At 41.8% G+C, this 26,756-nt stretch overlaps 1 protein-coding gene across 1 annotated transcript in view; it reads right to left on the bottom strand.

Annotated features, from left to right (window-relative positions):
- Positions 1-4,724: 4,724 nt before the first annotated feature.
- The window catches only part of PIP5K1B (phosphatidylinositol-4-phosphate 5-kinase, type I, beta), a 269,554-nt gene continuing 247,522 nt past the window's right edge, over positions 4,725-26,756 (bottom strand). The window contains exons 14-15 of the mRNA XM_004677616.2: positions 21,698-21,815; positions 4,725-5,478 (exon numbers count right to left, since the gene is read on the bottom strand). Coding sequence (XP_004677673.1) covers positions 5,476-5,478; positions 21,698-21,815 — 121 coding nt within the window. The 3' untranslated portion in view covers positions 4,725-5,475. The remainder of the gene's footprint in view (positions 5,479-21,697; positions 21,816-26,756) is intronic.

Here is a 26,756-nt window from a genome sequence, read left to right on the forward strand (position 1 = left end):
GAACAGGCAGATGGGCAAAGTACACTGCTGAGGGGGGCAGGGGGTGGATCAGGAGAGGTCTGCCATGTGGATTACCTCTGGGGCGGTGATTGAAGTCACACTGAAGTGGCTTTAGTTTCTCAGTGTTGTGCTTTAACCTGCTGTGCCACCAGGGAGGGCCATCTTCATTATGATTTTTAATCATAGCATATCTGAATTCTCTGTCAGGCAGAGACATTCTTCTATGTCATTGTTGAGTTTTGGGGACTGTCTTTCTTTGTGGTAATATCATTCCCCAGAGGGCTTGCTTGGCTGTTTGCATTTCTTCTTTTCCCTGTTGTTTCCAAACTTGTTCTGTGCCACTGGTGCAGGCAGGCATCTCACTGGGTGATCAGGGACTGGTGGCTGGGCCAAGATCAGCATAGTCACACCAGACATCACAAGGATTGTGATGCTATGGTTGAGTTGATGGGCTCTAGCCTTGGAGATCACAGAGTCTGTGGAGGCTGGTCTTTTCCCCTTTGTGTGTGTCTTAATCTACAATGTCAGTTGGGGTCTTTGTATGCACATAATGGTTTACACAGACTCTATCATCACTGTGTGTGGGCCAAAATGCAGAGGGCTGGGCCCTCTCTCTGCCTTCTTCAATTTACTCTCTGTACCACATGGGGTGCCCAGGTGCAGAGAGGGCAGAGGGGGTTGCCAGCCTCCTCAGCTGAGTGTGGGTAGAGGGCACTGTCCTGGACTTCACTGCTCACCTTTGTTTGCTGGACCCTCCTTCTGCCTTTACTCAGTTACAGATGGGGGGGAAGGGCATGGGCCCCAGGCACTTTCCTGTGACTGGCCGCTTACCTTGGTTTTCAGAGTCTTCCCTCTGGCTTTACTCAGTTCCAAAAGGGTACAGTTTTTTAAGAGATAGTTCTTAGATTTGCTTAATCTGAATCTTTGTTTGCTTTCTCTACATTCCACACATAAATGGCACCATCTGGTATTATGATCCAATTTTATTTTTAAGATTTATTTACTTATGCATACAAGAACTGGGGTATAGGCCAGAGGTGTAGGAGGGGAGAAGATTTCACCAGAGACAGAGTGGGGAGCGGTACAGCCAGATCTACCGAAATACATTGCTGAGGGGAGCAGCTGGAGAGACAGGAGAGGTCTGCCATGTTATGTGGGTCACCTCCCTGGCTGGGGATCGAACTCATGCTGCAGTGGCCATGGATAGTTTCATAGTGCTGTGCTTAACCCCTTAGGCCACCACAGAGGCCCCATGATCCAGTTTCTTAAAATAAGCTTCTTAATTATAAATGTCTATGTCTGTCTTTCACCTTTTCTATTTCTATGGAGGAACATGACTGGGTGGGTATAGAATTATGGATTAGATATAAATCTCAAAAATTTGAAGGCAAAACTTCATTGTTTTCTAGCTTCTAGTGATGCTGTTGAGAACTGATACAATTCTGAAGCTTGGAACTATATAAATTAATTTTTAGCCTACTAAACTTATAGCATCTTCTTGTTCCTGCTGGTATGAAATTGCATAGTCAAGTTCATATTCACCCATTATGATGGACACTCAGGAATCCCTTTCAATCTGGAAACTCTGGGAAATTTTCTTGAAATAATCGATGGTTTCCTGATCTGTTTTTTCTTTTTGGACACTCTGTTATTTGGATACTGGATCTATTAGAATAGTCTTCAGATTTTCTTATTCCTTTTCTCCTGTTTTTAATCACTTTGTATATTTCCTTAACCTTCTGCTATTATACTTATTACTTTCTAAAAGCTCTTCCAGTTTTCTGAACATTCATTTTCAGAATGGCATTCTAATCTTGTTTCATGCATGCCATATAATTTATTATCACTGAAGATATGTATGTTCTCATAATTTGGAGACAAAATATGAAGGAGATATTTCATAATTTGTTTTGGAGTTTACTTCTGAAAACAGTCATGCATGTCATAATAATGTTTTGGTCAGTGACAACCCTCCTGTATAGTGTAGGTGTCTAGTAAGCTCTGCCATATAGGTTTGTGTGGTATGCTCTTGACATTTGGTCAAAGACAGAATCACTTAATGATGCATTTCTTAGTCATATTATTTAGTGACACATGCCTGTAGTACCTACTTCCCATAGTGGTAATTTTGTTAATATATTTCTGTGTCATTTTAGGGAATTTCCTTCAATGTCTCTTGATTCTTGGTTGACTGAGGTGACCCACAGGGCACAGCAGATCTCTTTTGTCTCGCATGCTGCTTCTCTCAGCAGTGTACTTCTTGAATTGACTCTCTTAATCCCTGCTCTTTCTCTGCCAAATCCTCTCATGGCCCCTGCACCTTAACCCAAGTTCTATGTGCATTAAAAAAAAAAAAAAAAAAAAGAGAGAGTAGGGACTAAGTCTTATGAGTATATGAGTATATGGGAGCAGTTTGTGACTGTAAAGTGCCCTGGCTTAGTGAGTTTTGGGGGGAATCTGTAATGTGGCCACCTTTAATATTTCTCCTTTAGTAAGGTAACTATATAATTTGTGAACAAAAATTGAATATTTTTGAGAAGGAAAGTATTTATTATAGTTATGCCTGTGAGACAGACTCTGTCCCAGTAAAATTAGAAGATAGTCACATACATCTTGGCAGTAATATTTCTTAGAGAAAATTTTTTTATGTCCAGTATTAGTCTTCAAAGTCTACATTAGGAGTTGTTGGAGGAAACAGTTAGGTAGTCTCATCATTTCTTTGCTGTGCATACATATAGACCTAAATTGGAAGGTATCCTAGTATCAATCAGTAGCAATAGAGTAGAAATTGGGGCATATTCAGAGTGGAATACAACTCAGCAGTGAAAAAGAATGAGCTTCATATATATTTATATATATATACACATACATGAAACTCATATAGTGTAGAATAAAAATAGACAAAAGCTAGATATAGTATATATGATATTTATATGAACTTTAAAAACTGGCAAAACTAACCCATGATGAAAATCATAAAAATGGTTACCTTTGGGGCATTTCTGGAGAGGTATCAGTATCACTAGTGGCATTGAAATGGAAGGGGGCATGAAAGGGCCTGCAGTTTAGATAGAAATACTGTCATTTTTTTTTCTGGGTGCTAGTAATGTGCATACATGTATAAAAATTTATGATATAGTTAATATCTCTGCACTGTACTGTAAGAAGAGTATATTTCATTTACTATAAAGGATCCAAGGAGTTGATTTTTTTCTGAGACAGTTGAGATGATTATAGCTTGGCAAATGGTGATGGTATAGTGATGAGTTTGGATTAGTTTCATCACATTGAAATAGCATTTTAGTTAGGTCTTAAAAAAAAATGATTTGCTTAAGCATACAAGAATTGGTATAGGCCAGAAGTGTATGTGTGTGTGTGTGTGTGTGTGTGTGTGGGTCGGGGGGAGAATGAAAGGATTCCTCAGAGACATCATGGGAGCACAACAGGCTGACTGATGAAGTACACTGCTGAGGGAAGCAGCGGGCAGGACAGGAGAGGTCTGCTGCTCCATGTGGCTCAGCTACCTGGCTGGGGGTCAAATTTGTGCTGCAGAGGCTGTGGAGCTTTTTAACTCCTTATGCCACCGGCAGTGGGGGGGTCCTACTTAGGTTTTAATATCTAGTGGTCCTTAACACTTCTTGGGTCAAGGTCACTGTGAATTTGATGAAAATGGTATCCTTTCTCTTCATTAAAAAAAAAAAGTCCCCATTCACAAAGTTGTATACAACTTGGGAATCTACTTCATGGCCCTATTAATATCTATGATCTAAGAGTCACTGAGGACCCTTGCTTATATACATGTGCAATTTGGGACAGGAAGAGTGGGATTCCAGCAGTTAAACCCTGAGAAGTTGAGTGGTGGTTAGCACATAAGAATACTAGAGAGTAAAGAGGAACAAAGACTTTAACATTCACTTCTGCATAATGTTCTTTGACAACCCAACCCATTAACTTTGCAGGATACTCTGCTTAGACTGAGTATCTCTGGCTCCAGTTTCCATTTAATCTCATGTTTTCTGATAAGAGTCAACTTATTTTAACTTGAATTAATTTATACTGATCATCTTATTTATGAGGAATGTTTTTCTACAGCTTTGGTTATTTTGTGTTCTAGTGATTTTTTTTTTTTCCCCCTTATATTCCCACCGGTATGTGATTTTTGCAGCCGCTTAAGCCTGCACTGTGTAGGTCACTCCTTAGATAGTTTATGTATCAATTGCTTAAAACATTCACTGCCTGTCTCTGCTGAGTCCATTCCTATGGCAGAACTATATACCTCATTCCCTTGACATCAAACTTGTCACTGTCATTTGCTTTGTGGAATGTGAGCACAAGAGTTGGAAACTGTATTTAAGCAACAGATATATGAACTCCTACTACTTGGCTCCATATCACCTTTTTTCTTCTGCTGCAAAAGTGGCTTGTCCAATCTAGGGATGACTCTGGGCCACCTACCCAGAGATTTTTGGGATTGTTTGTTAATCACAATATAGCATAGTGTAAGTTGTATACTATACCAGGACATTTGAGAGATTCTTTTATCTGAGTTGCGTAATAATCTGCTATTGAATGTTTCCCCTGGGCCCAGAAAATTTTCTCTTCATCTGTCATGAGTCAGTTTATTTAGGATTCCCAAATATCTAGAAATGAGGGCCTAAGTTATTTTTGATTACTAAAAGAAATCTAAAGACCATAAATTACCGTAATTAACATAGTGCCACAATTGAGAACAAAATATTTTATTTCTCTCAATAAAACTATAGTTTACAATAGTATTTACTAAATAAATTATATAATTTCTCTTTTACAAGCAATAAACTAAATCACAGATATTTCAAAGACAATGTATGTACACAACATAAGGCCTTTTATAAATAGCTTTGCTTTTCTCATTTCACTAGTAAACAGTGAAAAAATCTTTATAGGAGCTAGTTTTCTATAAAGTATAGTATGCAGACATCTTACACTGATCTTTATAGGAAACCAATTAGAACTTTAAATGACATGGGCTGTGATTATAATTTTGCAAAAAAAAAAAAAGCAGAATTTATATTTTATTCCATTTTGCATGGATTTTTAAAAATATATAAGATTACCTATGTTTTTCATGTATAATCACTGGATGCATGCAAAATGAAATAATGCAAATGTCAATAGGAAAATAGCACTTCCAAGTTCAAAAAGGTGATTGGCAATGGTATAGAAAGCAGCTGAAATACATAGTTCATGCAGTTCTTCACAGTTGAGCAAGCAACAGCAAATGACAACAGTGTGGTATTTTTCACATCACATCTGCTGACCAGCTTATGGGCTGTGCTTCCCCTGACATCTCGCAAACTCCTAAGTCCAGTTGATGGTTCCTTTGTGTGCAGAGGGGCTCAGCCAAGTTCCTTTTGTATTTCTGAAGTGGAGAAGCTTCTCTCCCACCACTGTATTTCTGTCTCATCCATCTGTTACAAGTGGTCACCATTTGACTTACTGGAGGGGGGAAAAAAAAGGAAAATCAGCTGTAAGACTTGCATTTTGTCATTGATTTATAGCTGCTTCTTATCAGTGGGACGAGGAACTTATTATTTCTCTGTGACTTGTACTTGAGAAATGAGCAGGTAACAGTGGGGTGCATTAGGCTTGGATTCTTCTGCAGTGATGAGCAGAGCACATACTTATCTGATGGACTTGTGGTGTATTAATTACTACCTCACAACACTCCTCCAGGAACTTGGGAGGTAACCCTGGGTACACTCCTGCCCCACAAGTGCACAGCGTTTTGGGGATGTACTATGACATATCAGGTCTGAAGACAACTAGAACAGAAAATGCACTGCTTGTTCATACTCAAATGCTATCCCTGAGGCAGAGTAAAAATATATCCAGCAAATAGTTAACTGAAAATGGCAACCATTTAAGGTCAAAGGCAGTTATTTCAACCTGTGACAGCTGCACCAAGAATATGTAGGGAAGCAGGACCAGTCAGCTTTGAGAGACATGGGAAAGTATTGATTTTCTAATTACCACAGCTACCGTAGACACCCAAGTTACTTTACCTTTATTCACACCTTATTTGTTTTCTCTGTAAAGTGAGGTCAAGAAACCTCACTTTATAGAGTAGTTGTAAGGGATAAACTTTTCTATGGGGAAATTCCAAGTATGTGTGTACATGTGTATGCATGCGTAAATAAGTATGCACATCCATATACCTGTATATACACATACACGCCACACAGTCATGTGCATCATTCAGTGTAGTGCCTGCACACAGCAGTGTTCCCCAAAAAGTAGAGAAGCGGTTGGAGCTGGGTCATAGAGATTGTGTAACTTAACATCTTCATTCAGAAGCTAAAAAACTTGAGTGAAAAGTTTGAGATCACTCTCAAAATTACTAGGAAAGAAACTAGATCAAAGGTGATTTTACATAAAATGAATATTTTATCACATGTTTTGAGCCTATTGAGTTGTCATTTTTATTAACTTACCACTGTGTGTAATAACTTAGATTGCACCCTCTCATTTATCTGTTAGAGATGTTTGCCTATTTGGTTTTTCCTTTTTCTTTAACAGTGAACTGTTTTCCTTTCATATCTAGAAACTCTTAGGCAGTAGAACCCAAAGCACCCACAAAGATCTAAGTCCAGGTTTTCATTTGTCCACAATGAGCTAGACAAGGACAACACGGGCTCATGCTGAGTCACTAAAGAGCACCAGGCTCAGCAGGAGGCACCCAGGACATGGAACACCATTCATGAGAAGCAAGTGTCTTCAGTAACTTCTCTTCCTGTAAAACTGAGTCAAAATCAGTCTGTTATTTTTAATTTTTAGAGATTTATTATGCATATAAGAACAGGCCAGAGGTGCGCAGGGTGAGAAGATTCACCAGAGACAGCAGGGAGCAGAACAGGCAGGTGTACTGAAACACACTGCTGAGGCGAGCAGCTGGAGAGACAGGAGAGGTCCGCTGTGCCATGTGGGTCACCTCCCTGGCCAGGGGTTGAGCTCATGTTATAGTGGCAGTGATAGCTTGATGCACTGAGACTTTAACTCTTGCACCACCAGGAGGTAGAGTCTAGATGTTTTAATTACTCCGGAAAGAAAAGATAATAAGAGATGCTACATTAAAGGCTTGCCTGCTTAAATGCATAATGTACTCAGAAATGGCTAATTAGCAATAATCTTACAGAAGTAGCAGCTTTGGTTGGTGGCGTGACCAACAGCAGTGGGCAAACTGGAAGCTGCCCAGGTTGGTAGTGCAAGTGTCTCTCGGGTGTTCCCGGAGTTTTTAAAATGGAGTGTCTGGTTCACCTCTCAGAGCCAAAGGCAACAGGCATCAATGCTGAAAAGTCTCTTTTCCGTGGTCTCACTTCTAGGCTCATTTCCAACCCCCTTTCTTCAACCTTTCTTCTCAACTGCCCCTCAACTGAGTTATGAAAATCTGTCGGTTAATTATACATAATATCTAGAAGGTGGTGTGGGGATTTTAGGGCAGAGCTGAAGTAAAAGACTGAACCTCACAAACGTTAGACTGGCCAGGGAGAACAGCACCAACTAGTCTATGGAGTCTCCATGTTTCACACATTTGTAGGAATCAAGGTTGAGCTTTAAAATTGTTTTTATTGCGGTATCATCCACATATACCATTATGCTGGTTTCAGGTGTACAACCTAGCCTGATATTTACAGATACTGTGATCTCCTTGGGAATATAGTCACGATCTACCCCCATACAAGACTAACTTCAGATTTACGTTCTTGATACCATTCAGGTGTATTCTACAACATTTTTGATTCTAGATGCCACACTGTACATTATGTCCCCCTGATTTGTACCTCTTACCTCCCTTTATTTGTTTTGCCAACCCCAAGCCCCCTCCCTCTGGCAATCAGTGTTCTGTTTTCTCTATACTTGAGGTTTTTTTTTTTTAAATTCCGTATATAAATGAAATCCTACAGTATTAGTCTTTCTGTGTGATTGCTATGCTTAACATTAATTCCTTAGTGTTGCAAATGCAGGATTCCACTGTGTAAGTATTTATGGCTGAGTTGTAATCCATTGATTACAGTCATGCACCCACTGATACCTACGTGGCTCCCCTATCTTGGCTCTTGTAAGTTTTGCTGCGATGAGCATAGGGGTGCACACGTTTCTTCTTAGAAAGTGTTTTTGTCTCCTCTGGGCAAGTACCCAAAAGTGGAACTGCTGGATCATGATAATTCTAAGTTTTTGAGAATCTTCCTGTTGCTGGCCATGGTAGCTATCCCAGTTTTTTCCACCAGTAGCATATGGGGCTGTTTTCTCTACATCTTCGCCAATGTTGGATTTTTTTGTCTTTTTTTAGCCATCACATAGTGGTAAGATGACATTTCCTGGTGGTTTTGGGTTGCACTTCCCTGACCGTGCTATGGAGCATCTCTTATTATTCCACTCTCATTCCACTCTTTCTCTGCCATTTCAAAGTTAGTTGTCTTGGATATATAATTGAAAATATTTTTTCCATTGAATAGGTTGTGTTTTTATTTAGTGGATGGTTTTCTTACTGTGCTTTTGGAGTCAGTTCCAAAATCCTTATCATACCACCTGTCTTTTCTTCTTCCTTGATGATTCCTTCCTTTTACAATGTCAAGTCTTGTGTTCAGATTTAATCCATTTTGAGTAAATTTTTGTGTATGGTGTAAGATATTGGTCTAGTTTCGCTTCTTTTTTTTTTGGCCAGAGCTGTTCATTTAACCCAACACCATATATAGAGGCAATTCCTCCCCCCTTTGTTGTAAATTAGTGGGCCCATATACCTGTGGGTTTATTTCTTTACTCTGTTCTGTTTCATGATCTATGTGTGCTTTGATGCCTGTACTCTGTTTTGATACTACAGCTTTGTAACACAGGTGAAGTCCTCAGTTACTATTGGTAGTCTTAGAGACTTCAAGTGAAATGATGATTAACAAAAGCAGGCCCTCAAACATCTTTGGATTACTTTTCTTTCCTCAATATTATAATAATGTGATGTTGCATGAAACATTATTCTGGGTTCAGCTGTAGCTTGAAATCAGGGAGGATGAGAATGACACCACCAGTTTTGTTGTTTTCTAAAGATTGCTTTGGTTCTGCAGGTTCTTTTGTGGTTCCATACAAATATTGGTGTGTTTGTCATGTTTCCGTAAACATGTAATTGCAATTTTTTTTAAAGATTTATTTATTTGTACATACAGAACTGGGGTACAGGCCAGAGGCTCAGGGGCAGTGAGAGGCTAAACCAGAGACAGAGTGGGGCGCAGAACAGGCAGATCGACAAAGTACACTGCTGAGGGGAGCAGCGGGCGGGTCAGGAGAGGTCTGCCAAGCCATGTGGTCACCTCCGGGGCAGGCGGGAATCGAACTCATGTTCAAGTGGCTTTAGCTTCTCAGTGCTGTGCTTTAACCTGCTGCGCCACCAGGGAGGGCCATAATTGCAATTTTGATAATGATTGCATTGGATCCATTTATTGCTTTAGCTGATAGGTTATTTCTGACAATATTATTTCTTCCAAACCGGGAGTATGGAATATCTTTCAATAGTGTTTTACAGTTTCAGCATACAGATGTTTTCATCTCTTAAAATTTATTCCTAGATATTTTTTGATGCAGTGTAAATAGGGTTGCTTTCTTCATTACTGATACTTTGTTACAAGGGTATAGAACTACAACCATGCTTTGTATATGGATTCTATACCCTGTAATTTTACTGAATTTGCTTATTCTAGGTTTTTTTTTGTTTGTTTGTTTAATGGAGTTGTCTTCAGTTTTCTCTGTATAAAAATCACGTCACATGGAAATACCATAAGTCTCCCCTCCAATACCTTTAGTCAAAGAATTTTTTTCTTGGTTTTGCCAGTTGGGTTTTCTTTGGGTATTTATAGTCTACAAATGAGTGAAAACATCTCATAACTGTCTTTTACTTTCTGACTGAGTATAATCATCTCAAGATTCACTTACTTTGACCTGTAGTCACTATTCCATCTGTTTTTAGTTTCATCTCTTTATGCAGCTGGTTGTTGATGTGCATTTAGGTGGCTTCGGTGAACTGGCTATTATGGTGGTTCTATTTATGCAGAATGAACAAATCTTTTCATAATCTTTTAGGTATTTACTCTAAGTGATATTGATGGATCATATGGCATTTCTATATTTTCTTGAGGCATCTCCATACCATTTCCCATCGAGGGGGCACACGTTACACTCCTACTGAAACGGGATGAGTGCTCCTTTCATTGTTGATCTCACCATTTATCATTCCTGGTCTTAATAATGGTGACTTACAGGGGTGGGGTACTATGACTGAGGCTTTGAATTACATTTCCCTTGTAAATAGTTTCTTGATGTTCTTTTTTAACTGCAGTTAACTGAAGGTCTAAGCTTCTGGGCCCAGGAAAGTAGGAATCTCTGTGGTATGGTGTCCAGTGCATCTTTTTCTTGGTTTCCAGGTGAAATAGTCTGTGGTGATTCCAGTGAGGAAAGCAAAATTCTCTGCAGGTGATTGTCTCTACTTCCTCTATCAAACCCCTCACTTTTGTCTATGATATTTAAAAAAAAAATTTACTTATCATGCACACAACAACTGGGGTGCAGCCCACAGTTGTGGGGGGTGAGCAGATTCATCAGAGACAGTGGGGAGCAGAACAGGCAGATTGACTGAAGTACACTGCTTGGGGAGCAGCTGGAGAAGTCTACCGCACCATGTGGGTCAGCTCCCTGGCTGGGATCTAACTCAGGCTGTCAATGTGACAGTCCTGGGACTAACTCCTTGTGCTACCAGGGAGGCTTGGTTCTGTCTAGCTTTTGGAATTCTGCTTTCCCAGGACCCATTCTGTTCCTTTGTGTTTTTGATTGTCTGTGTCCTGTTGGCTGATGTTCCCGTGTCTAGGACCTCAGGTCCACCATCCTACCTTGTCCCACTCCTTTTGGCCTCCGCTCACAGCGGGTTTGGAGGTATAGGCAACACAGGGGGTGCCCAGGCTTCCGCCAGCCTCAGGGACTCAACCAAGGCCATCTGCAGCACCTTGCACAAGCACCGGTTCTTCCCTACCTACCTCATCTTCCCCTCTCCTATTTTCCTCCTTTTCCCTACTTCTGGTCTCCTTTCCTTTTCTCTCTCCTTCCTTTCCTCTTTCTTATCTTCTTCCCTTTTTCCCTCCTCTCTTTCTTTTCCCCTCTCCCCCTCTATATTTTTCCTCCTTATTATCTCCTTTACTCTCCTTTTCTCTTCTCCCCTCCCTGCCATCTGCTCACCTCTCACTTTTCTCCTGCCTCTCCCCCTTCTACTTCCTTCCTATCCCCTCTTCACCCTCACCTCCTCTCTTTCCCTTTCACCCACTCTTCTCAATTTCCCCTCCACTCCAGCGTCTGCCTCATCCTCTCCCTCTCCCCATGTCTACTCTCCTCTCATTTTTTTTCTTTTCCTCTCTCCCCTCCTTCTCCTCTTTTGTCTCTTCATCTCTGTCTTCCCCTTCCCACTCCGCCCATCCCCTCTCCTCCCCTCCTTTCTTCTCCCCTTCCTTTTCTCCCTCTTCTCTGCTACCTCCCCCCTTTCCAAAGCCCTCCTTGATCTACCTCTTTTCTCATCTCTCTCCTTCTCCTATCTTTTTCTCCTCTTCCCTTTCCCTTTCTCTGAAATTCCCTCTTTACTACTTTCCTCCTCCTCTTCCCTTCCATCCCTTTTCCTTCCTGTCCTCCATCACCTTCCATATTCACCTCCTCTCCCCTCTGACCTCTCACCCTTCCACTCCCCTCCTCTCCACTCCCCTCCTGCCTCTCCCTCACTCTCTTCTCCCACTTTTCTCCCTTCCCCTTTTCCTCTTTCTCCTGCCTCTCCTCTCCTATTGCACTCCCCTTCCTTTCTCCCCCTCTCCTCACCTCCATCATCTGCTTCTCCTCCTTTCTCATCTCACCTTTTCTCTCCTCCTTCCCTCTCCTCCTGCTTCCATTTCCTCCTCTGCCTCTTATCCTTTTTTCTTCTCTACTTCATTCCCTCTCATCTCCTCCCCACTTTTCTCCCTTCTTTTCTCCTCCCCATCTCTTTTCCTCTTTTATTCACTTTCTTTCTTCTCTCCCCTTTTCCTCTTCTATTTCAGTTCTATGTCCTCTCTTCTCATCTCCATTCTCTTTTTTTGCCTCTTCCTCCTCCTCCTCTTCTCCTCTCTTGCTTTTCTTTCTCTCTTCTTTCCCTCTGCTCGCATTGTTTTTACTTGCTCAGTCACGTCTCTTTTTCCTCCTCTCTTTCTCCCTCTAGCCTCTAAAAAGAAAGAAGGAAAGAAAAGATGAGCAGAACCTCCTCCCCCTCCAAAAAAAGGTAGGCAGTTGTCTTGGATGCCTTCTGGGATAGATTTAGGGTTATGGCCTTTCATTTCAAAATGGTTAGTGCAGCAGTTGTGGCCTGATTAATTTGTTTTCCAGAGACCAAGAGAAGTCTGAGGGCATCAGTGATTTATACAGGAGGGCAGGTGGGCAGCCTGGCAGCCATCCTTCCACACTCTAGTAATGTTCGCTACAACTTTACATCCAAATGGCTACCCAGCTAGCTGATATATGCTCCTGGCCCTGGGCCTACAGCTGAATTTGCTCTGATCCTTACCTCTGTCACACTGTGAAAATGTTCCAGTTTCATCCAGAACGGGAGCCCTGGGTGGAGTGGCAGGTGCTTACCGAGCAGGTAGGAGCTTGAAGCCTCTCCTCTGTAGCACCTTTCTTGGTATCATTTTTCTTTACAAAAATATACAGTACTGGTTACCGATTGAGTTGTGTCTCTAATGCTCCAGTTCTTATGCTGAAATCCTAAGCCCCAATACTTCAGACATGCCTCATCTGGAAATAAGTTCATTTTGGAGGTAATGAAGTTAAAATAAGGTTGTCAGGGTGGACTCTGATGTAGTGTGACTGGCATCCAAATAAGAGGAGGCAATTTGGACAGAGACAGACGTGCATAAAGGAAAGACCCTGAGAAGTGACAAGGGGTGGATGTGACGAGGAGAAAGGCTGGGAAAAGCTATTTCCTTACAACCCTGTGAGAAACCGGCCCTGCCGGCTCCTTGACTTTGGAGTCTGCTCCTAAGAATACATTTCTGTTGCTTACACCCCCAAGTTGGAGGGATTTTGTTCTGGCAGCTCTAGGAAACAAATACAGTAGCATTACTGGGATTCAAAAGCTTTTTTTTTTTTTTTTTTTAAGACTTTTATCTGGTGTTACTCTATTCAGCCCTGTCCCAGGGGGAGCTGTGAGGTTACAGCCGCCTGAGAGCTAAATGGCTGTCGGGATGACCTGTCCGCCACTAAGAGTGAAGAGAAAGCTCTTGATACTTTGCTACAACTGCTACCTGAGCAGTAGAAAGAAGCATCCCCGCACACTGCCAAGGCCCATTTCAGGGACGCGCAGCTGGAATGGCGGGGATGGATGAGGATAACATTTGGATGCTGGGGAAGGTTGGGGCCTTTATTCTGGGGCCTGATTTTAGTTGTGGACTTCAGTTCAATTTGAAAGGTGGTAGTTGCTGGGCTTGTCAGGGGGAGCTCTGACGGATGCCCCCCTGTGGAACACTCACCCACAGTGCTGAGGCTGCCAGAAAGTACGTGGAATGGAAGAGTCCACGAGCTTTAGGCTTCCTCCTAACTAGATTTCCATTCAAGGGCCTTGGTCCCTGCTGGTGAGGGCGCCGATGCCTTCTCACCAGTTGGTGGCAGCAGGGTTGCTGCAAGCTGGAACACACTGCAAGTCCAACTCTGACTGGAGTGTGGTAGGAGCAGCCTACGGTTCTCCTTAGCTTTGTTTAATAATAAGGGGAAATGTGCTTAATTCTAGCTGGTCCATTCTCCTCGGACTCGATCCTGGGGAATGACACAGTTTTCCTTGACATGTAGCTTGAAGGAAAAGAAGGATGCTTGAAACTGAAGGGCCCTGTCAGCAAGCTCAGTGGATTTCAGCCCTAGACAGGTGGGGCGCCTATAAAAAGATCAAGGCCCTGGTTCACCTTCAGGCATTTCATTTTTAATACACTGTGTTTGTAACAGGTGTCTCTGTCTGTGAGTACACTCATTACCTGACCCTTTCTGGAGGGATTGGAAATAATCTGGAACCATTCACAGAGGAAAATGGGAAAACTGAAGGGGAAAATGAGGCCACACAAAGTAAGAGCAACTTACATGCTTGTAGTAGGTGAACAGTGTCCATCTAGAACCTTGGAATGTGACCAGATTTGGAATACGGTCTCTGTAGATATACTCAAGAGGGACGACACACACAGCATTGCAGGGAAAAGGCGATGACTGACTCAGTTGTGACTGTGGCAAGTCAGAGGTGACTAAGGAGCACAGGAGCCACCAGAAGCTGGGAAAGGAAGGTCAGATCCTCCCCCAGAGCCTATAGAGGAAGCGCATGTCCCTGCCTGTGCCTGGCCTTTGGCGTCCAGGGCTGTGAGACATGTTAGAGCACCCAGTTTGTGTGCTTTGTTCTGCTAACCCTAAGAAACCAACGAGGGCAGAGGGAAGCCATGCTCTCAGACCCCCACTCCTGAGTTTGCCCACACCATTCATGACATGGGCTGGGGGTGCGGGCTTTTTTTTTTTTTTTTTAATATTTACTTATGCATGCAGAACTGGGGTATAGGCCAGAGGTGCAGGGGCAGTGAGAGAATTCACCAGAGACAGAGTGGAGAGCAGAACAGGCTGACTGACGAAGTACACTGCTGAGGGGGGCAGCTGGCTAGACAGGTCTGCCGTGCCATGTGGGTCACCTCCAGGGCCGAGGGTCAAACTCATACTGAAATGGCTGCGGCTTACTTGCAGTGCTGTGTCCTAACCCGCTGCGCCACCAGGGAGGGCCGCAGGCTTATTTTTATCACGTGTACAGTACTTACACATTCTACTGTGTACCAGAATTTTCCAGGCCTCCTGAGATCCCAGGACAGTGAACTGTAGGAATGACAGGCTTGGGCCCTACCTGCTTTCCTTTTCTATCCTGCTTACTTGTTCCTGTTCTGGTTTCTTTGGAATTTGCTACTTGGTTTCTGCAGGCTCAGGAAGTTCATACCATGAGAGATTATTCTTCCTCAAACTATTTTCCTGAACGTTGTAAAGGCTCAGGAGATCAGCTAATGTTGGCTTCCTATGACAAGGAAGAAGAATCAGAAAGGAAAGTAATAAGGAGAATTGAAGGGTGTAGAGAGGGGCCAGTGCTATGAGGCAAAGAATGAGAAAATAAAAGGTTCCCATGAAGAGCTCAGGTGACCAGACTCAGGAGCAAAGGTGGAAACGAAGCTGGTCTGTGTGACGACGAGTCACTGTACAGTTAGGACATCTAGGTGGTAATCAGCCACCATAGCTGTGAAGACTCATTCACCACTAACTCTGGGCCTCCTTTAACTGAAAGCCAGCACCTAGAAATTCCAGTCTGATTTCCTACACTAACCCCTGAACAACGTTTCCATATTGTTTGTTAAAAAGTCACAGGGGGTGACCTCCTTATACAAACAGACAGGTTGCCCCATTACTTGCTCATGTCACTCTTGTTTCAGTACACAAATCACTTTGCAGATGTGGTGGGGCTTGTGCAGAGGGGGCCATTCCTCAATTCCTCCCTGTGTCTTAGAAATGGTGTGTCAAGAACTTGGGGGAGATTTCTAGAGATAAAGGACCCTATTTTGCCCTTTCTGATATTTTTTCATTTTTCCACAGTGTGGTCCTATGACAGGAGATGACATTCTGGTTACACACCTTTCTTCCTACTTGTTTTCCTTAAAATCTACAAAAAAATCTGAGCTCCATTTTTTTGGTTAGGGAGAATCTAGCTCTCTCCTAAAAGCAACAGTATTACTACTTTCAATGAAGGCCTCTCACTTCTGCCAATACTAGGGGGTATGCTCTACTTGTACATGTCATTAATCTCAGCGCCAACCAGTCACATCCAAAATGTGGTATCTCTTGCTAAAAAGTTCCACCGACTTCCTCACACGCCCATGACCTAATTTTAAGCGCTTCTTTTCCTCATACACACTAGTATGCTGAGCTGTTAATTCAATCATTTTCACTTCTCTGCACTCTCCCTTCCATGATCAAAGAGTATTATTAAGCACCCTAAAGACACAGCAGCATACTCTCTCGGAGCTGGCATGGCTGAAAAAATGGCTCAATTCTTTCTTCTCCTTTGCCCACAGCTATTTTGCATTGCAAACAGCCATTTTGTACACACACACACACACACACACACACACATCTGGATGTTAAGTACACTACTGAGAAGATGTTGATTTAGAAAATGTAAAACAAAAGGACATACCCAGGGACTAAATAAGAGAAGGGAGAAAGTCGCTGTGTAGCAGCTATCTTTCACATCTTCTGTATTTATAACAGAGCAATCCCTTTATCTCCCACTTCCCCACCCATTCCCAGCTGGTCATAAATGGACAGTTACTCATGACATTTTCAGCTGGAATGGTTCTGTTGGCTGTGCCTCTCCCCATTAACACCAAATTGTATTCTACATCAGGCAAAACAGCAGCTTTAGGAGCTGAAATAACAGCTACTCTGATCACATCAGTGCCTTAGAATATCTGGGACGATTCAAAATGTGGAATCTAGTTCTATTATGAAGGGGGCACGATCATTCATTTTAAATCAGTAGAGTTCATCTCTGTTGTATTCTTTTAAATATCCTAATCTGTGTCATCAACTCCATGAAAAATATCTCCAGTCACTGGATAAAATAATGATCTTAAAAAACACCTCATTTGAGTTGAATATTTGCAAATGAATCAGCTTGTTAGAACTCAACAGTGAGAGGGTGAATGGCCTTTTCAAATACTGGGGGAGAGCTAGGGACACAGAACCTGAACCAGATGCTTTCCTATGGACAGTGGGACAATCAGCAAAGCATGGGAAAAGCAAGAAAGCTTTTTGAGTCTACAATGGTTGTGGATCCTTAAAAGGGAGAACTTCATGTTGTCGGTGTGCATACACCATTTAAATCTAGTATACATTAAAGGTACATAGCAGCATTATAGATTAATATACACACAATCACACTAGGGGTTTAGGTCACCTCTACCAATAGATATGCGGTTACCTTAAAGGAACAGAAGCACCACAGGAGAAATCTGAGGATGTTTGTTTATGACAACTTTGTGACTACAGTGTCACCACAGAAGCCTCCAACTGCACTGCAAGTAAGGATGGTTTTGACTAAAACGTTCTAATTAAGATCAAGAAGATGTAGGCAAGCTTGGCTTTCCCCCCTTAGACCTTCTTGTCCCTTCACACTTTCATAGCATGGATACAAGTGAAAATATGAAAGGAAATGCAATGAGCTGTGTCCATTAAGATCTGGAAGAGCATGCAAAACACAAAATTAAAATCTCTAGCATGAGAAAACACCCTGAAATTTTAAGTCCATGGGGCAGAACTTACCAGATGTATTGCCATAAAGTTAAAGTTTAAATAATGTGAAGCTTTATGGTAGAGGATGTGATGAAACAGTGAAATTTGGGGAGAAAAGTGCAGTTGTTTTAGAAAAACCTGTAACCCCTTATAATTTAGATTAACCCTCAGCTAATCAGAGCTGGAAAGGGTCTAATGAGTAATTTTCTTATCCTTTTTTTTAGATGAGAAAATGGAGGGGGGACAAAGTACATGACCCCCAAATATGCCATTTTGGTATGTGGATTGTTTTGAGCTGCAGGCATTTAGGAACCATTGAATGGGAAAGTTCTCAACCTCTCCTTTAACTGCCTACAAGAATTTAGATAGGGACCCTTTCCCAGGAAAACTAGCTGTTACCGTAGATAACTTTCTACAGCAGACTGACTTACTGTAGGATTTGGCAAACATTTGTACACCAAACATTTGAGCTCATCATCCTATGATTTGTTTTCCTCCCCTTTGAAGTCCCAGACAGCTCCCTCACCCCCTCCCTCGGCACAGACACCTCAACTACCTGTCTTTGAATCTCATTTCTACGTGGCCCGTGCATGTCCAAAATTACATGTATTTTCCTGTTACTCTTTCCTTTGCTATAGGAGTTATTTTCATCCAAGAGCCTAGAAAGGAGCAGGAAAAGTCTTTTCCCTCACCTACCTACAGGTCCCAAAGGGAGATTAATATTAATCAAGGTCAGTGATTAAAGTGAGGCAGAGCTAGGCATAAGATCCAGGGTCCTACTAGCTTTAATTTATATTGACTTTGGTTTTGTAACAGCTGAAGGGATTAAATTCTAGAATAACTTGTGGTGAATCATCTTTGGGGATCCCTGAGGTCAAACTATTTTCCTATTAACACTAAGATATTATTTGCCTTTTCACTGTCATCACCATACATGGTCGGGGTTGCCACAGTGGAGCACTGACAAGCCAGATATCCAATAGCCTAAAGCAGGAACAGATGAGAATCAGCTTCTGTTAAACTGGATATATTAGGGCTTATAAAAATGTAATGTAACGCCACTCTTCTCACTAAACTTATGCATTTAAAATAACTGCTATTTTAATTTACATAAGTTTTCTACTTCAATTTTTAAAATGTGTAAGTTATAATTACATACAAAGGTTCTTTGGGATGTGTGTGTGTGGAGGGCTTAAGAACTGCTGTACTTGATCCATAATCAGTAGCTATGCAGCGAGAGGTGCTTCCTGCTTTCAGGGTTAGGGAGGAGAGCTTATAGAGCGGGGTCTGAAATTTGGCCATGCCATTTACCAGCTCCAAGAACTGGACCAGTCCAGCCTGTTTCCTTATCTGTGTCAAGGGGGACAAATACACCACAAATGAGCTAGGAAGAAAAGCACAGCCAGGGGCGTTGGGTGTGGTATATACTCTATCGGGGCATTATTAGTGTTCAAAATTCTGTGTTTTTCTAACAATGCCAAGCCATTTGCTTTAATCCATCTTGAGCTATCACATTTCATATTGAAATTTAAAAAGGTTTCATTGTTCATGAAATTTACCTTTGTATTCTCTTTCCTCTATATTTTTCTGGTCATGTTACTTGTTATTTTATCTTGGGCAAGTCATTTAACTTCTCTGCAAAGAGAAGGTAGCGGAGTTCCTACTCCAGCTCCAAATTCAGGAAGAACTTTCTTGCTGTTGCAGCTACTGATTATGGAAATACGCCTCATACCCATCTCACTGGAGACAAGCTCCTTATGCAGGTGAGAGATGACCCCAAAAAGAAAGATGGGGCTTTACGTTGAGAGTAGTTTTTGTAAAACTTAAAATGCCTTTTTTTTTAAAATCTAGTACAACAGTTCTTAAGCCCTTTGATGCCAGGAAACTGCTACTCACACTTCATGGAGGCAGCACCCAAAGAACCTCTGTATATAATTCCAACAATATTTCACATTTAAAAAAGTAAAACAGAAAATCATTACTTACTTAAAATAATGACTCTTAGCTGAACTATTATGAGTGTGCTCTGGGTTGGTCTCCACTGATTTGAATTCTAGCTCTTATCGCTCGTGGGTGTAAAACCTGGAGCACACTGTGTAATCTGCATTCGCCTTGATTTCCATATCTGTAAAATGGTGCTGGTAACCCCATCTCTTCCTGGGGTGGACATGGGGATTAAATAAATGAACACAAAGTATTTAGGACATAGGCTTATAGGACACACTCAAAAATATTTTGATCGCTTACTGTTCCTAGCTACACAGTAAAATTGGGTGAGGTCAGTTTTTCTCCCAGGGTACTGAGATTTTGACTGCCTGTTTTGCTCACTATAGCTTGACTCCTTCCTCCTCTTCCTTTCCCTCCAATGCTTCTAAGCCCCAACAGATGCTCTCCCTGGAAGACCTCATCCCCCCTCTCGAGGCTGCTTTATGGCTAGTTTGACCTCTCATGCTGTTAATACAACCAACGATTGTATTGGATGCCTGTGGTATTAAACAAGGCAAGCAGTAACCTTTTCTGAAACTTTGCTTTTCAATGTCAAAGACATCAAAAGCAAAAAGTTAGACTAATAAAGGCAGACAACTTGCAGTATTTTTATAATTGAAACTATTCATATCCAGAAAGAGCAAACAAAATGGTTAACAAGACAACTGATCCCTACAGGAACAAGCAGGGACAGGTAAGGGACTGGCACCAGCAGTGCCATTTGCTTGATGACAGTCAGGAGTATCACGTGCCCCAGCTGTAGTGCTAGCCTTATTTCTGTAAAGGTAAACCAAATTGCCTGAACCCTCAAACTCAGGAAGATATTTCACTAGGTCTTCCAGCTTTCTTGAGTTCTACTTCTGATGAAACCAAACTTACCATGTGATCAAAAATGGTATAATTTTTTTCCTGTTTAACTCTCTAGCTTCTTGGTTGTGAGGATAAACTAACTTCCATATGAAATTTGTGATATAACTTAACTTTTTTTAAGTGGGGGCAGGGCACTGCTCAGCAGAAAAGAGTCTCTTTGTGCTATAACCAGTATACTCAGTGCTTGTGTAAAAAATCCCTTCACAAAGGTGGTTGCTGGGATTGGGGCTGCTCTTTTATACAGGGGGTGAAGGAGAACCTATGCAAGAGGAGATGTTTAAGCTGAGACTTGAAGGAAGTGAGGGAACAAGCATGGGATAGCTGAGAAGTGCTTAGCCAGGGAAAGCAGTGCTAAGGTCCCGAGGCGGAAGAGTGGTACGGGATCAAGGCCAAGAAGGCCAGGGCAGTCAGCCAGGGTATAGGACCTTGAGGATTGTGACTGTTACTTTGGGTGAGGTTCCAGGAAGAGGCTGGTGGACTTGGGTTCCAGGTCTTTTAGGATGTCCTGCAGAATACACTTGGGGAAATAGAGTGCTAGGTCAGGCGGAACGGAGAAGTGAGGAGCGGGGTGCAGAGCAATGGCACACTATTGAATACCACAGGATGGTACGAGATACCACTAGGTCGTGTTGATTCCTAACATCAGGCTAATACACCAAGGATGATGGAGTGTCATGGCCCAGGCCTGGCAAAACTTAAAGTAGAAATTCCAGAATAGTGGCTTCCCTGTGTATAAGGATGGGGGGCGGGAACACACGTGAAGTGGTCTTTACCAGCAAAATACTCAGTGTCTTTTAATGCAGGCAAGCCCATCAGGAGATCTTTCTAGGCCTCATCTAACCTGTAGATTAAGCCCCTATAGACAACTTGATGGGTACTAAAGGGAATTCACACAGGTGGTGACTTGTGCTCCTCCAGCAGCCTTGTGAGGCAGGCGGGGCAGGCATTACCTCCCTCCTTTGGCGAATAAGGACCCACAGTGGAGAGGCTTTTGCCACATCACACTGCTGGTGGGTGACCAGATAGGGGGTGTGAGCCCGGATTCTTTGGCAATGAATTCAGATTTTCTCACAACCCAGTTCTGTGTTTTTTAGGCTACTAATTTATCAGGGAATGAATTAATAGCCAAATGCAGACAACTCACACACAGGGACACAGTTGAGTCAAAGATGACTTTCGCTTTGCTGTTGTAAGAACCCAAGGGGCCTGCTTCACTTTAGCCTTAATTAGGGGATCTGTTCTCTGGTTGTACCTGTCAAGTTAGATCCTGCCCTGGATATACCTTTTGTGTGATGCTCTGCACCAAGTATGGAAAAGCATAGCTTGTGAGAAGACACCTCATTTATAGGAGTGACATTTCTTTTTAAACCTAAGCATGCCTGGTTTTACAGGACTTGCCCTTTTGCAAACCTGTTTATCAGTCAAAAGGGAAAGGGAAGAATTAAAATTGACTTACTAAGTAGACATCAAGCACGGAGGCATTGTCATCCTGCATTTCCAGAGCGTCTGGCTCAGAAGTTAAGTAGATGGTCCCCTCTTCCAAGGTAAATGTTGAACTGGAAGGTAACCCTTTACTGGAAAAGAAAGAAAAATAATAAGCATGTGACCTCCTGAACAAAATCCAAGGCTATGATCCAAGTTGTGGTGAAAGGGATTAAGGTGAAAAGTTTTTGGGGATGGAAAAAGTGGTTGAGAGCTCAACGAATATACAGTCTCATCCTTCCTGGAGTTTAAAGAATTTGGTTTTATTAGTGATGTATTTTCCGGGTGGGCCTCGGCACACATATGCTATCGCATTCTGAGGTGCCTTGTGTGACCCAGGCCTCCTCAGTGGCTTACTGTGAATCAAGAGGCCCTGACTTTCAATACTTGGCTTTTGCTGCTTTAATTTTCCTCTCAGTATGGGCGCTTTGCTAGTTTATAAAGATAACCTTGTGCATCATTGGCACTGATGATTTCTTTCTACATTTTTTTCTTTTAAGCATGAAAGGTTTAATTACATCCGCGGTTCATAAACTTAAATGTGCATCAACATCCCCTGGAGGGCTGGTTAAAGTCCAATTTCCTGGCTCCACCCCCAGAGTTTGATTCAGTTGTTCTGGCACTGTGCCCGGAGGGTTCGTTTCTAACAGGCCATGTGTCCCGGGTCTCACCGAGAGTGGCCATGGGTCACACAAACAGGCGGCATTACATGAGGGTGGGGAGGTGTGCAGAACCGGGTACTGTGGCCTTTAGTGAGACAACAGCTGAGAGAATACAGGGAGATCCTGGCAGTGGAGAGCCCTGCACAAGAGAACCCACCTGTTATGTCCGGCTGTCCCAGCCACTGTTAACTGTTGGGAAGTAATTGGCTCATTTTGATAGTATTAACATCGTGCATTTCTGAGCCCCTAAATTTTTATTCTGTCTTTTCCCCCACTGAAATAAAAATTGTATTTTTAACCTGAAGTTGCCACTTGAAGGTTTCACAGGAACAAAGTGTTTTCAGTCATTGGCCAAGAAGCATGATACAGGTGTGAGGAGGGGGAGGGCATGACCATGTCTTGACCACTGTCCCACTTTCCTTTATGCCTGGGTCTGCTACCCTTTCTGGAAACTCCAGTCTAACCTCATCCCTGGAGGTTCCTGTATGAGTTTCCCAGCTGGACAAAAGACCATTGAGGACATTATAGTCTTCTATCCTTCTGTAGTCTGGGAGATACATAGAATTCTATTTTTGTACATCTTCAACTGAAGACTTGTGAAATATAGAAATTCTAACTTTTTAATATAAAAGTATCAAATAATGTGGATCTTAATCAAATTTATGTATTTTTCCTGATCAGAAGACTGTGAAACTGTTAAAAATACAACCTAGGGGTAAGGGGGTTTCTCATACATCTTGTGCTTGGTGACAGCTGAGAATATGGAAATGAAGGAATTAAAGCCATTTCATGTTTGGCTTGATATTTTCTCTTAAATTCTGAACACAGTAGGAAAAAGTCCTCTTGGTTTCTAGAAACTGAAATGGAGTTATAAGCAATAAATAATTGGAGTGTCAACTCTGATTTTGAAGAGCAGGGTGACTGTGGCCTCTGCACTGAGCTGCTGATTTCACACTATAAACCCTCTCCGCTTTCTTGGGTTAAGTAAACCATTAGGTTTCAAGGGACGCTGCTTTTAGAGACACTGTGTGACAATAAATGTTGCTCCGGTTATGTTTTGGCTTAAAAACAAGGTTGCAGTGATAGGTTTTCATTGGCATTTGGTTTTCAACTGTTCAGATACCACTTACTACTTCTGTGGGTAAGAAATGAGCCTGCTTGGGAAACTACTTTGTAAACATGTAACTCCCTTGCCAATGTTCAAAACTAAGTTTCTCCCATTTTGTCTGACTTTCTAGTTACGATTTTTATTTTCCTCCTAAAGTAATCAAGAATGTTCTAAGAAGTGTTTTAAATAAGAAACCCCTACCTAATCTAATAGTAAATGAATCTTTCTCCTGCCTTCTTATGACCAGAGTTTACCTTCCTAGGAGCCCATTTTGCCATCTTTTCAACCCAATTTTATCTTTTCTTTTTGAAAACTATGAGTAAGCCACTGATATAGGTAATAGAAAACTAAAATGGAAAAATAGATTGTCCTTTGGGATGTAATAGGTACTTTTGTCAATTAGTTTAGCTAAAATACACAGAAAAAATAGATTTCTTCAGCATCATATGGTTAAAATTTGATAATCATTTTATAAGTCTGTTAGTGTTTATCATTTTTCATATATACTAAATAGTTTCTTAGGAAGTAGAATATTCTGAACTTCCCCAAATTTACTAAACAAAAATTAGGTTCATAGGAACCTGTATCCAGAATATACAAAGAACTCTTAGGATGTAAATCCTACAAAACTAGGCAAAGGATCTCAATACATGTCCCAGAAAAAGAAATACAAATGACCAGTAAGCATATGAAAAGATATGTAACATCATTAGCCATCAGGGAATACAAATCAGAATTACAATGGGATAACACTTTGTACCCACTAAAAAGGTTCTAATAAAAAGCAGATAATAATGAGTGTTGGCAAGATTGTGTAGAAACTGGTGCCCCCCTCCCCACCTGCATTGTGGATGGGAATTATAAAGTGATAACAGCTATTTTGAAAAACAATTTGGTGGGAGCTAAAAACCATAAGACCCAACAAGAGAGACAGTATATACCCGCACCACAAGCTTGTACATATAATTCATACGAAGAAATATTATTTGACAATAAAAAATAATGAAGGCTGCAACAGGCGTGAACCTTGAAAAGGCAGTTTCAAGGGACCACATACTGTCTGATTTCATGAGTGTGAAATGTACAGAAGAGGCAAATCTATAGAGAAAAAGCTTCAAATGCCAAAAAGCAGATTAGGGGTTGCCATAAGTGAGGGATGAGCTAGGCAATGATAGCTGTTAGGCATTACATTACTTATTGGGGAAGTGAACATTTTAAAATTAATTTTGGTAAAAGTTACTTTTTGGGGACTATATTAAAAACACAAAACTATGAGTGAATTTTGTGGTAAGTGAAATACATCTTAAATGGGAAAATGTTTTACAAGGCACTTACGATTCTAAACTTGATCTCTCAGGACAGATTAGAAATCTGATTGATGGATAGCTAGATCTGCCAATAAATAGACAGATACTTTAGGGCATACACACTTTGGAACTTTCTTTGGACTAAATCCCTGATTTATTTGTTACTCAAAACCATTTTTTTTTTCCTAACAGCAAAGAAGACCCTGACAAAATGAGAGCGCCCAGTGCCCCTTTGCTCTTGGCCCTGAGGTGGGGACAGCAGGCACAGCCTGGGAGCCTGGGGACCACCTGCAGGGCCAGCACTGCTGGCGCACAGAGCCCAGGTACAGGGGCCTTCATCTTGGAGGGTGTCCAGCCTGGAGTTTGCAAACTGCTCATCCACAGACCCATTCTGGCAGGGAGAAGTGTATTTGGGGCCCAAAAAGATTTTTTTTTTAGTTGGAATTATTGACAAATTAAGTAACAGGAAATTCTCATGAAAAACTGAGTTTTCCACTGCTGCCTTGGGCCCAAAATACAAAATTCTTATGAGAAACCAGAAGAGCTAGTGACCTTGGCCTGACAATATGAGGCTGCCACTTTTTCTTTAACAGGGCATGTCCTTTTCAGTTCTCCAGGGTCTCCACCGCCCTCGTCTGCACCAAACCCAGCCTGCTCTGCTCACTTGCATCTCCATCCTTGCCTGACCCCCTCGGTGCTGGTCAGCCCAAAGACCGCTGCTTCCTAGATGAGGAAACTGAGGCACAGGGACTTGCCCGAGGTCACAGTGTAGCTGAGCAGAGTTAGAATTTGAAACTTGTTTTCCAATAAGCACATTTGCTATGGTCTGCTCTGTTGAAAATTTAAAAGTTGCCATGGAAAAAGCCCAAGTGGTTAAGGCGAAACTGTCCAGGAACTTCAAAATAATTACATCAACCAGCAAAAACACACATGGCACAAGATGCTTGATGTCAGCCATGGAGATCTTTGTTCTTTAAAAAAAAACATAAGGGGCAGAAAGGTTTTAGGGAATGAAAAGGACAAAACCTGCTGTACAATGTTCCTCAAAAAATCCCATTTCTAGGTATACAATCCAAAGAATGGAAAACAGAATCTCGTATTTGTTACCCAGGGTTATGGCCTGAACAGTATCCTTTGTTGTTTACTACTTTTGAGTATATCTGTGTTGGGAGATGGAGTTGCTAAAGAGCTAGTTAAAGTTGAGTGAGATCACAGGGCTTTCATCCAATGAAAGTGTCTCTAAGTAAGAAAAAGATTAGGACACACATGGAGCAGAGAAGATGTGAAGACAGAGGGCGAAGATGGTCATTTCCTACCCGAGGAGCGAGGCCACAGAAGAATTCAACCCTCCTGACACCTTGATCTTAAACTTCTAGCCCCCAGAACTGGAGAAAATAAATGTCTGTGGTTTAAGCCAACTTAGTCTATGGTACTTTGCTTGGTAACCCTGGCAAACTCATGTTCATAACAACATTATTCATTACTAGCCAATAAGTAAAAAGCAACCGAAGTGTCCACTGTCTGATGAAAGAATAAACAAAATGTGGCCTGACAGTCACTCAACAGAAAGACTTTTAGTTAACAGTAGACAGCATATATAACGGTGGTTTCCCCCACGGTACACCCAGGTTAGACGCAGGGTGTATACGAGGTACGTATAACTATACTTCATGTGAGTGCATTGATGAAATTGCTTAATGATAATTTCTCAGACCATATCCTCATCGTCAAGCAACACACACCTGTATATATACTATGGAATATTAGTCTAAAAAGAGAAGCTAATTCTGACACTTGCTACAACATGGATGAACCTGGAGGACATTTTGCTAAATGAAATGAGTCAAAACAACAGTGTATCATTCCACTTAGGAGTTACCTATAATAGTCAAATTCATAGCAAAAACCAAAGGATATTTTTTAGGGGTGTGAGCAGATGGGGAGTGGGGAGTATTG

Source organism: Condylura cristata, unplaced genomic scaffold (assembly GCF_000260355.1).
Source record: "Condylura cristata isolate star-nosed mole 26May11 unplaced genomic scaffold, ConCri1.0 scaffold00006, whole genome shotgun sequence".
Lineage (NCBI taxonomy): Eukaryota > Metazoa > Chordata > Mammalia > Eulipotyphla > Talpidae > Condylura > Condylura cristata.